General features: G+C 37.3%; 1 protein-coding gene across 3 annotated transcripts in view; it reads left to right on the forward strand.

The window, feature by feature from the left end:
* The first annotated feature begins 3,503 nt into the window (after positions 1–3,503).
* LOC126462308 (inositol polyphosphate 5-phosphatase OCRL) overlaps positions 3,504–12,040 on the forward strand; it is a 104,368-nt gene continuing 95,831 nt past the window's right edge. For 2 of the 3 annotated variants that reach the window (XR_007585957.1, XM_050096062.1), the window contains exons 1-2: positions 3,504–3,690; positions 3,840–3,971. Coding sequence is in view for 1 of the 3 variants with exons in the window: in XM_050096062.1 (XP_049952019.1) it covers positions 3,915–3,971 (57 nt within the window). In the remaining 2 variants the exon portion in view is untranslated. Of the gene's footprint in view, positions 3,691–3,839; positions 3,972–4,066; positions 4,187–12,040 lie in introns of those variants that run through there. The other variant, XM_050096064.1, reaches the window with a different exon arrangement.

Here is a 12,040-nt window from a genome sequence, read left to right on the forward strand (position 1 = left end):
GACGAACACTAACTTCACTTAACAAAGGTTTATTCAGCGCTTGCATATACAAGAGCGCAGAGCGAACTGCCTCCAGCCACAACACATATGGTATATATATTATTGGTCTGTAAATCTGTTCTTTCCCCACCTGAGCGTTTAGATCACCAGCTATTATTTTAATATCATGCCCTGGGCACTCATCATATACTCTTTCCAAAGATTCATAGAATATTACTTTCTCTTCTTCTTCAGATTTTTCTGTTGGCGCTTGGGCGTTAATTATGGGGTAGTTAAAGAATTTCCCCTTTATCCTGAGTGTTGATAATCTTGGACCAATGGATGTAAACCCTATTATCAAATGCTTTATTGGTGGTGTACTACAAATCTTGTCCCCCGCTGGTGATTTCTTTCACTGCAGCTATAGAATATATTCGCCTCTTTCTTTTCTAAAATTCCACTCCCTGTCCATCTAATTTCTTGTAGTGTTATTATACTTTGCTTCAGAGTCATTATTTGATGCAGCATTACTTTCAGTACTCCTGGTCGATATAGGGATCTCACATTCCAAGTACCAATATATAGATCTGATCTACACCTTATATTTCTCTTCTTCCTAATTTTCCCTCCTTCATTTACTTGTATTCCATCCTCTTTGTCCTTTCCATGCCAGATCCGTCTTCCTTCATCCGTCCGACCTTACTTTGTAGAAGTTTCGCAATAGTTGGTTTTTACAGAGCGAGATGTTAACTCTTCGTCCTACCCCTACCAGGGGATCTGCTGCTCATCACTTCTTCCAATCTTCTGAGGTATATCTTTCTGTCTAACCATGGTAAAGCTAGAGAGATATATTAAGACACTGATTAGAATTTCATAATTCCACTTTGCTTGCAGTCCATAAGAACGTTATTTGTGTTGTGCACTAGGCCTACATCCTTAACCTGTAAGACAATTAAATTGTTACATCACATGTAATACCTGTCGATATACAGCTAAAAGTGAATACTTGGTCATAAGATACCAAACTCTTATTAGCTGTATATTTTACGGGAACTATTAAATTTATACAGAGACGTTAATTGTAGCTTATGACCACCAAAAACATACACTTATGAAAAAAAGATTACAATCCTCCAAACAGTCCACGGTATCAGCACAGTCTAACATAACAGTCACGACACTTCGCCTCAATTTTGTTGCCTACCGCGCCAGCAGCGCCCCAAGCGGCCAGTAACTTAAACTGTGAGTTCAGCGCGATCGTGAAAGCGAATAGTGGTTGCTTATTTTGATTCCTACAATGGTTTTTTACAAGCAGGAGCGTTTGTAGCGCAATAGATTGAGCGTTTGTAGCGCAATAAATTGCAGCAACAACAGGAAGAAGACACCACAGCTGTCTTTTTTTAGGTTACCTAAGCATCTTGAGAGGCATATACCATCATGTTACTAAACTGTATCGTCAGGATTCACTTGCAAACTACATGTGTATGAGTGATTAATGATTCGTTTTAGGAGCAGAAAATGGCTAGTCAATAGCAGACGAGAAGACCTTGTGAAAAAAGACCCAGTTTACCTGTATAATAGTATTAGGTTTTGTTCGCTACATTTTGAACAAAACCAGTTCATTCATACAGGCAATAATAAACTATTTGACATCCCAAATACGCCACATCAACTGACGATGAAGAGGAAACTGCCACGAAGATTCGACAATCCACCTAAAGCTGTAAAACAGTTCTATGACACAGAAGCAGCCAGTTCAACTCTCCATGTATCAGTGCCAGATTTGTGTGAATCGTCAACACAGACCTGCTTTGACGGTGAAGTGGTTACATTATGTGCAGTTATTCGTGTCTTACGAAAGCGTAATGTTTGATATGTATTTCATTCACTTCTGTTGTTAGTCACTTAATTTTCCTTGCTTCCTTCGTGTGATGACATTATTTTGTTAGCACCTTGTTCGCTGACAGATTGTTTAAAAATTATTCAAATATTTGGTTTTGCGTGAAATGTAATGTAATCAGCTCATTATAATGTTTTCAACATATTTCTCCAACTATTTGGCAGTTGCTTGTCCCACTTAGAATAATATAAAGAAGGAGGTCGTACTTGGGGCAACAGGCGACAATGACAAACATTGTAGGACTATAGAACGAAAGATGAGCTGTCGGTCGCTTTTGTATGTAGAGGTACATGTCTGTGCTTCTTACTTGTGAATCTGTCTGTTTATATTTTTTTGATATCAACGTGTTAAGCTGCAATTCTATCCAAAGTCACAAGTGTTTCTTCACGAATGTGTTGTAGATCGCCACGCGATTCATGGTTTTTGTCCATACTTGCGCTTATTTTAGAATCATTTTTAGAAATATATATGCCTTCTGATACTACATAAACCCTTGGAGGCAAGAAAGTAACTCGTATATTTCGTAAATTACGTAGGAAATGGATGCAAAACAAATATTTTGCTTACGACGCGTCTGACGTTCACCGTACTCGCCGCTTGGAGCGCTAGTGTCGCTCCATCTGTCAAACGGTAACAATTTTTACAGCAGTGAGTGTCGCGACTGTTATGTTTGACTGTGGTAACAGTCAAAGTTGTCTTTGTTCATGGTCAATGTTTAGGCATACCAACATTAACAAAAAAATGGCTGGAAACAATTTAAATAGAACGTTTTGTTTCACTGTGCACCTACATCACATCTACCGATTTCCTTTCCATTCGGATAATTTATTCATGGTGCGTCTTTGTTTTCCCACCTCCATGGTTCCCACAAAAATTTTCGGGGAGGCAGGAGACCGAAAAAATGGAATGTCCTGGAAAAAACGGGACGAATGGACGTCCTACCTGCAACCCATCCTAGAATATTACTCAAGCTCGGGAGACCCGTACCAACTGGGACGTCAGGATATGTTGATTGTATAAAATGAAAGGCAGCGTGAATGGTCGCAGGTTTGCTTGACTCATGGGAGAGCGGACTGGCAGACGCTTCGAGATAGACGCAGATTATACCGTGAAAGCCCGGTTAGAAAGTTTCAAGAACCAGGTTTAAATGACGTATCTAGTAATATACTACCTACCGAACCCGTAGGGATAAGGAAGACACTATTAGTCTAATTACAACGCGCATATAGTTGTTTGAACACTGTTCCTGCGCCCCTTGCGTGAGTGGAGTGGGCAGGAAGCTCTAATTAGGATACTATGTTACGTGTGACGATGCCTTATACAACACAAGTTATCTATTGGCAAATAAACCCAGTTCAATTCAGTGGGGAGTACCGTCTGCTATGCTCACCATTGTGAGTTTCTACTTTGAGCAACTTCATTTACAACTGGTTTCAGGAAAAATAAATATTTTGTATTTTATGAACGTCTGACTTCCCTGATAATTAAGGTTGCAAATGACACACAATATTACAAAAATCGATGTTTGAAGCATTACTTATCTTATTCCACATTTTATACAGCCAGGCTTCTGTAGTACGAAGAGATTAGATGGTAAATTTTCACTGTTGGTAGAATTGTTTAATGCGAACTTTACGTGCGTTATTATGAATACTGTATGTAGTATTTTTGTGTAACGATTGTTTGAGTATTATTTTCGTCAACTGAAATGCTACGTAACTTGAAAATTGTTGTTGTTAAACACATAACTGTCACTAAGAGACACAAAGCTGTCAACAGGCTTCTTCCGATCGGTAGCAGAGGTAACTAAGGTAACTTGAGAGTTGAAGCTGACTACCTGTCATATTTTGCTCATTGTTAACTATTGTATAATGATGTAAATAAATGTGACTAGACGAGAAGTAGGTTCAAAATATTGTATGCTTTTTAACGAAACTCTTACTCGTAACCTCTTTTCCAGTGACAGAAGAAAATGCATTCTTAATTCCAGCGCGTTATAAGTGTAAGGGCGCTGGAAAGGACACACTGACTGGCCATGGATGTGCTAACTGTTGTTCAGACCAAACTGAGCGCCGAAGACAATGTGGTTTCAGTATCCTTTTCCTTAAATATTCGTTTTCAGCCTAGCGGTGATTGCCGGAAACTTGTTTACGGAACGCCCCCTATGTGAAGCATAGCGTGCAGTGACGGAGGAGTTACTCGGACGTGAAGCCTAGTATCTGGTAGCAGTGCAAAGACGGGTATACTTTCGCCGTTTCCCTCCCGTCAAGATTTGAATTGCAAGTAAATGCTTTGTTGTTGAAAGAGGTAAACTTTATTTTTTACGTTGGGACTGGTTGAGCATGCTATTTTAATGCTACCGTTTAAACTACAAATGTTACGTGATTAGCATTTTTCACGATAAGCATTTTACACGTCGCATCTTTATTGTGCGACGAACATGAGGCGCTAACAAAAAATGTACCGGAACAGTCATTGTTTTCTTTGCTGTTTGTGACTGTCTCGAGGATGAAACTAAGAAAAATAAACATGCATTTCCATAAGCTGTTGACAGAAATGAGATTTTTTCTATTTTATTTATTATTTCAGGTAACTTTGAGACATGTCGTACTTCCTTCATTATTTCAGAATTTGTGTTTATATAGAAGTGTTAGGTCAAGCCAGTTATTTCACTTCTGTTGAAAGAAAATTATATTTAATGAATGTATGGCGTTGGGGAGGCAGTTAAAATTCGTAGACATAATTGGAGCTATTTCAAAGAAAAAAACAGTTATCTGGTAATAGAACGGTGATAATGCTGCTTCAGTAATATACACACTACAGTGAAAACTAAAATTCTGAGTGGATGTTAAACTGATTTCTTGTATGTAATACTGTTTATCACCTGTTTCTTTATTCATTGAAAAAGAAGTGTGTTGCTATATAGGTGACCAAACTTAAGAAAACACAAAGGGAAATATGTAGAAGATTATTAGCAGATTGTCCAGAGAGTCATAAGATTGTGACTTAAAGGGGGAAAATAGCTACACTGTACCAATTTACTAGGAAACAATAGAATGCCAGCAATTGATGTTAGCTTCTGAGTACAGTACTGTGCTTAGTGTAGTGCTGCTGACCAATTGGAGATGCCACTCTATTACTTGCAGTTCATATTTTCCCACAGGCATACTAGGAGTTGTGGAACTATTTAAGAGTGTTAAATTTGTAGTTGTTGGACCTGAATTCTTTGATAAACAAAATTATGACAGTTTAAGCACACATGTAGAAGGAATTGTCATCTGTGAGTGAAGAGCAATGTTATTTGGTTATTACATGAGTTAGGTAGTTCAAGCAAGTCTGTATTTTTCTGTGTAACTGTTGGCTAGTTTCGTTGAATACAGTATTTGTAATTTGCTTTAATTGTGCAACCAGAAAAATATTTTTATACTAACATTTGTGATTACTTGTACTCTGGATCCATTTGCCGGTAGTATAAATAAAATTTAAATGTTTTTTAATCTCATATTACTTTTAATTTTTTTTGTTTACAAATGTTTTAATTGTATGTGTCAGCAAACGACATGAAGTACTTTATAAAATCAGTGAATTATTAATACAGAAGTTAGTAGAGTTATATAATTACCATTCAAGAAATATCTAAACATCAAGATAAGTGCTAAGCAAGAATTTAGATGGTGTATGAAGATCGTAAATAGTGACTGTAGTGTCTGTGAAAACAGTTGGCTACTGTTCTTTTAATGTGTTGTTGATAGTTGTATTGTAATTTGTTCCAACTATTTTATGAGGTAGCATTTTGGGGTCAATGGAAGTGTCTGATTCCACCCGTCTGCTCTGGCCTGTGATGTAATGATGTTGTCATGTGTGAAGTCACTATGGCGCGGTGTTTTTGAGTCAGTTGTGTTTGTAGGTATTATGTTGTATTTGATGGTTCTCTCTGGTGGTGGATGTTGACATGCTGAGTTGAACATGTGGTATTTGGTTCAATTGAGGTTTGGTTGTCATCGTGCTAATGTGGTTTTGGGTTGGGGTAGTTAGTGTTTGGCGTTTTTGTTATATCTGATTAGTTTGGTGCTCATTGTGCAGAAAGAAGCCTAAATTTTCTTATTGCTTTTTGTTAGGCATGGATATGACTGTGAGGTTTAAGAGTGTAACACTGCGTTCAGCAATGAACGATGATATGTAATCTTTCATACAGTTTCTACAGATGTTCGGTCTCGTGCTGTGGCAGCAATGTGAGGTTGCTGAGAGTTCTGACAGCTTGGACCAGGGCTATGTATATGTGGTGGTGTTGGTGCAATAATATGTGGTGCTCGATAATACATGGTACCTGGTTCGAGAAATCTAGATTGGGCATAAGGGTGATTGTCTTGGTTACTTTCTGTTTTTGTTGTTAGTCCTCTAAGAGTTTTTGTGGCCATAGGACTGGTATGAATGGAGAATTATTTTGGATCGATTTTCTTTCTGCTGAGAGGTTTGTTTGGAGAATGTGAAATATAGTGGGAAGTTGGGTGGGCTGGATGTTGTTGTTGAAATTGGTGAATCACAGTTTGGTAAGAGGAACTTAGGGAGGGGCAGTTCTCGGCTCGGCTTGGTTTGGTTTGTGGATGTGGTTGTGTTGGTGTTGGGGGGGGGGGGGGGGCGGGTTGCTGATTGTTTTTACAGTTTTACACAGTCATAGTAGGAGAAAACTAATGGGGCTGACTGAAAAATATATTGAGGGGTTAGTACTATAATTTGTGATGCGTGTTTGTTGTATAGGGGTTTGGGGAGAGGTGTTATAATCATTTAGTAGTTTACCACAGTATTGATTTTATGACAGTGTTCTTTTTTTTGGGGTGGGGGGGGGGGGAAGTAGGGAGGATGCATAGGGTGATGGTGGTGAGTTGAATGGATATTGGTTGTGGGGTTAATGGGGCGAGTTTGGGGGGCATTTAGAAATTATGTTGGAGAGAACCAATTTGGTTGTAGCTTTTAGGTGTAATTGGTTTCCATGGTTTTTTTTTCCCCTTCCTTTGTTGGTTGGCTTTTTTGAGGATGATATTGGGTGGGTTGGGATTGGTTTATGGGTGGGAGGTTGTGGGTATTCAAGGAGATTTTTTATTTTTGGTGTGTGTGCATGTGCTTTGTGTGGCCAACCTAGGCGACATTGCTGAAGGCTTTTGTTCGTAAGTAATTTTTCTTTGAGTTTTATTGTGTAGTAATTGTGATATCTTGTCTTTAGTATATTTATGGTAGGTCTTTTTTTAATAATAATAATAATAATAATAATAATATACTATAATTTGTTATGCGTGTTTGTTATATAGGGGTTTGGGGAGAGGTGTTATAATCATTTAGTAGTTTACCACAGTATTGATTTTTGATTTTATGACAGTGTTCTTTTTTTTGGGGTGGGGGGGGGAAGTAGGGAGGCCTATTACCCCGTGGAGGCCCGGGAAAAGAATAGGCCTCTGGTATGGTCTGCCAGTCATAAAAGGCGACAAAAAGAACAAACCACTAATAGGGCTAACCCCCCTTTTAGTGTGATTAGTTGGTTCAGGACAGAACTAAAGAAGCCTCGGACAAGCGCCGTCATGGTCGGGGACGACGCTTGAACCCTATGCCCGCCCACAATGGTAACGACACTGCTAGCCAACTGGAAAATGATTTAAATCCAAATAGAGGTGTTTTGCAGGATATGCTTCCTGCAACCACCCTAGAAGGAAAACAAAGACAGAGGATGAGATGGTCAGATGAAGTTAATCGACCCCTCATGTTCTGTTATTACCAAGCAACAAACCTAGGAACCAACACAACTGGATACAGATCACAAGTATACACGACATTTATTACCAGATACCCAGAATTAAAATTTTTAACAGAACGACGACTAGCTGATCAGATCCGTGTAATAATAAAAAATAACAGGATACCCCAGTCAGAATTAGAAAACATCAAACAACAAGTACAACAAATACTGGAACAAAATAATGTGCAATCAGAAGAAGAAGAAAATACAGTAATGGACTCAAACATCCCAGAGCAAACAAACAAAGAACAACACGCACCAATTAAACAATCAGAGGAAAACGAAATCTTAAGACAGCCACCAGAACAAGCACAAATAGAACACGAAGTGACACAGATGTTAGATATAGAAGAAAAATTTCAGCTAACATATATAGAATACAAAGACACAAATACAGACATTAGACCATTCTTGCATAGACCACCAAATAACCCACAAGTCGAAACAACAATAAAAACTATCAACACAATCATACACAACAAAATAAATGAAAACACAACTATGGAAGAGTTACAACTACTGGTTTATATAGGAGCACTCACTACACTAAATATACACACTAGGCAGAGATTAGAACCAACCAACACACAGAAGAAACCCACAAAACCAGCATGGCAACACAGGTTACAGATCAAAATAGAAAAACTGAGAAAAGACATCGGACAGCTAACACAATTTATAAGAAATGAAATCTCGGAAAAAAACGAAAAAGGTTAGGTAAAATCTCACAACAAGAAGCGACAGAGCAATTAGACGAAAAGAAGCAGAAATTACAAGCATTAGCCAAACGACTCAGAAGATACAAAAAAAGTGAAAATAGAAGGAAACAAAACCAAACATTCAACACAAACCAAAAGAAATTTTACCAGACAATAGATAACACACACTTTAAAATAAACAATCCACCAAACATAACAGACATGGAACACTTCTGGAGCAACATATGGTCAAACCCGGTACAACATAACAGGCATGCACGGTGGATACAAGCAGAAACAGACACATACAAGATGATACCACAAATGCCTGAAGTGATAATTTTGCAACATGAAGTCAGCCAAGCAATTAATTCTACTCACAATTGGAAAGCCCCTGGAAATGATAAAATAGCAAATTTCTGGTTAAAGAAGTTCACCTCAACACATTCACATCTAACTAAATTATTTAACAGTTACATTGCAGACCCATACACATTCCCTGATACACTTACACACGGAATAACATACCTGAAACCTAAAGATCAAGCAGACACAGCGAACCCAGCTAAATATCGCCCCATAACATGCCTACCAACAATATACAAAATATTAACTTCAGTCATTAAAGAGAAATTAATGACACATAAAACACAGAACAAAATTATAAATGAAGAACAAAAAGGCTGTTGCAAAGGAGCACGAGGATGTAAAGAGCAACTGATAATAGATGCAGAGGTGACATATCAAGCTAAAACTAAACAAAGGTCGCTACACTATGCATACATTGATTACCAAAAAGCTTTTGATAGTGTACCCCACTCATGGTTACTACAAATATTGGAAATATACAAAGTAGATCCTAAATTGATACAGTTCCTAAACATAGTAATGAAAAATTGGAAAACCACACTTAATATCCAAACAAATTCAAATAATATCACATCACAGCCAATACAGATTAAGCGTGGAATATACCAAGGAGACTCATTAAGTCCTTTCTGGTTCTGCCTTGCTCTGAACCCACTATCCAACATGCTAAATAATACAAATTATGGATACAATATTACTGGAACATACCCACACAAAATCACACATTTGCTATACATGGATGATCTAAAACTACTGGCAGCAACAAATCAACAACTCAACCAATTGCTAAAGATAACAGAAGGATTCAGCAATGATATAAGTATGGCTTTTGGAACAGACAAATGTAAGAAAAATAGCATAGTCAAGGGAAAACACACTAAACAAGAAGATTACATATTGGATAACCACAGCGACTGCATAGAAGCGATGGAAAAAACGGGTGCCTATAAATATCTAGGATACAGACAAAAAATAGGAATAGATGATACAAATATTAAAGAAGAACTAAAAGAAAAATATAGACAAAGACTAACAAAAATACTGAAAACAGAATTGACAGCAAGAAACAAGACAAAAGCTATAAATACTTATGCCATACCAATATTGACCTACTCGTTTGGAGTAGTGAAATGGAGTAACACAGACCTAGAAGCACTCAATACACTTACACGATCACTATGCCACAAATATAGAATACATCACATACATTCAGCAACAGAAAGATTCACATTAAGCAGAAAGGAAGGAGGAAGGGGATTTATCGACATAAAAAACCTACATTATGGACAGGTAGACAATTTAAGAAAATTCTTTCTAGAACGAGCAGAAACTAGCAAAATACACAAGGCAATCACTCATATAAATACATCGGCTACACCACTGCAATTTCATAACCACTTCTACAACCCTTTAGATCACATAACATCAACAGATATGAAGAAAGTAAATTGGAAAAAGAAAACACTTCATGGCAAGCACCCGTATCATCTAACACAGCCACACATCGATCAAGACGCATCCAACACATGGCTAAGAAAAGGCAATATATACAGTGAGACAGAAGGATTCATGATTTCAATACAGGATCAAACAATAAACACCAGGTATTACAGCAAGCATATTATTAAAGATCCCAATACCACAACGGATAAATGCAGACTTTGTAAACAACAAATAGAAACAGTAGATCACATCACAAGCGGATGTACAATACTAGCAAATACAGAATACCCCAGAAGACATGACAATGTCGCAAAAATAATACATCAACAGCTTGCCTTACAACATAAACTTTTAAAACAACACGTACCTACATACAAGTATACACCACAAAATGTATTGGAGAATGATGAATACAAATTATACTGGAACAGAACCACTATAAGAGATAAAACAACACCACATAACAAACCTGACATCATACTCACCAATAAAAAGAAGAAATTAACACAACTAATCGAAATATCCATACCCAATACAACACATATACAGAAGAAAACAGGAGAAAAAATTGAAAAATACATCCAACTGGCTGAGGAAGTCAAAGACATGTGGCATCAGGATAAAGTTGACATTACACCAATTATACTATCAACTACAGGAGTCATACCACACAATATCCACCAGTACATCAATGCAATACAGCTACATCCAAACATATATATACAACTACAGAAATCCGTAATTATTGATACATGTTCAATTACCCGAAAGTTCCTAAATGCAATATAACAATACTGTACAGTTAAAAGGAAGTGACACTTGATCAAGGTCCGCGTCACTCCATTTTTAACCGGGCCTAATGTCTGAGAAAGTGAAGGAGATAATAATAATCATCATGTAGTGAAAATGGAAGTATTTGGGTGTTTGAGTTGTTGGGTGTTTGGTTGCACTTTTTGGAGTTGTAGGTGTTGTCTTTTTGGTATTGAGAGCTGTGATTGAGCTGTATAAGTAAAGTGAAATGTCAGATTCCACTTTTTGGCATTGTGGGTGTTGATTTTTTGTATCAATAGCCTCAGTTGAGCTATATATGTCAAGGGCAATGTCAGATTCCTGTGGTTTTGTGGGTGTAGCAGGCCCACCCCTTCTGAAGAAGAAATTTTGTTAAAGCTAAATAAAGCTTTGGTTTGCAACTGGTTGGCTGATTTTTTTAAACCTCTTCAATTTTATACAGTTGCTGAAACATAGCTATATTCAAGATTTTGTTATATATTAGATGGAAGATCATTTACACACATGAAGGAACAATAATGAACCTAAAATTGAGCCTTGGGAGCACCTTGCATGAATTATCTCCTGTCAGAATTACATCACTGGACTATATTGGTTGAATTATTAAGTACAGCGTAACATTCTTCTGTTTAGATATGACATCATTCATTTTTTGGCTGCACCAGCAGTCCCATAGAACGTGAATTTATATAGGAGAATACTGTGATTCAAACGTTCAGATGCCTTAGATAGGTTCCAGAAAATACCAACTGGTGCCATTTTATTAATTAATGCTTGTAACATTTGGTGAGTGAACATGTAAATGGCATTCTCAGTAGAGCAAAACTTCTGAAATACAACCTGTCATTTGCTGAGGATATTATTATTGCTAAGGTGAGATCAGTTCTAGAATACACCACCTTCAAAATTTTGGAAAATGTTGTCAGACGGGAAATAGGTCGGTAGTTATTGACATCTCTCATATCACATTTCTTAAATAGTAGTTTGACAATGTCATGTTTCAGTCTTCCTGGAAAAGTGCCTTGAGATAGTGCATTACATTTGTGTGGAAACAACTCTTTAATACTGTGTTAA

Source organism: Schistocerca serialis, chromosome 1, assembly GCF_023864345.2.
Source record: "Schistocerca serialis cubense isolate TAMUIC-IGC-003099 chromosome 1, iqSchSeri2.2, whole genome shotgun sequence".
Taxonomy (NCBI): Eukaryota; Metazoa; Arthropoda; class Insecta; order Orthoptera; family Acrididae; genus Schistocerca; species Schistocerca serialis.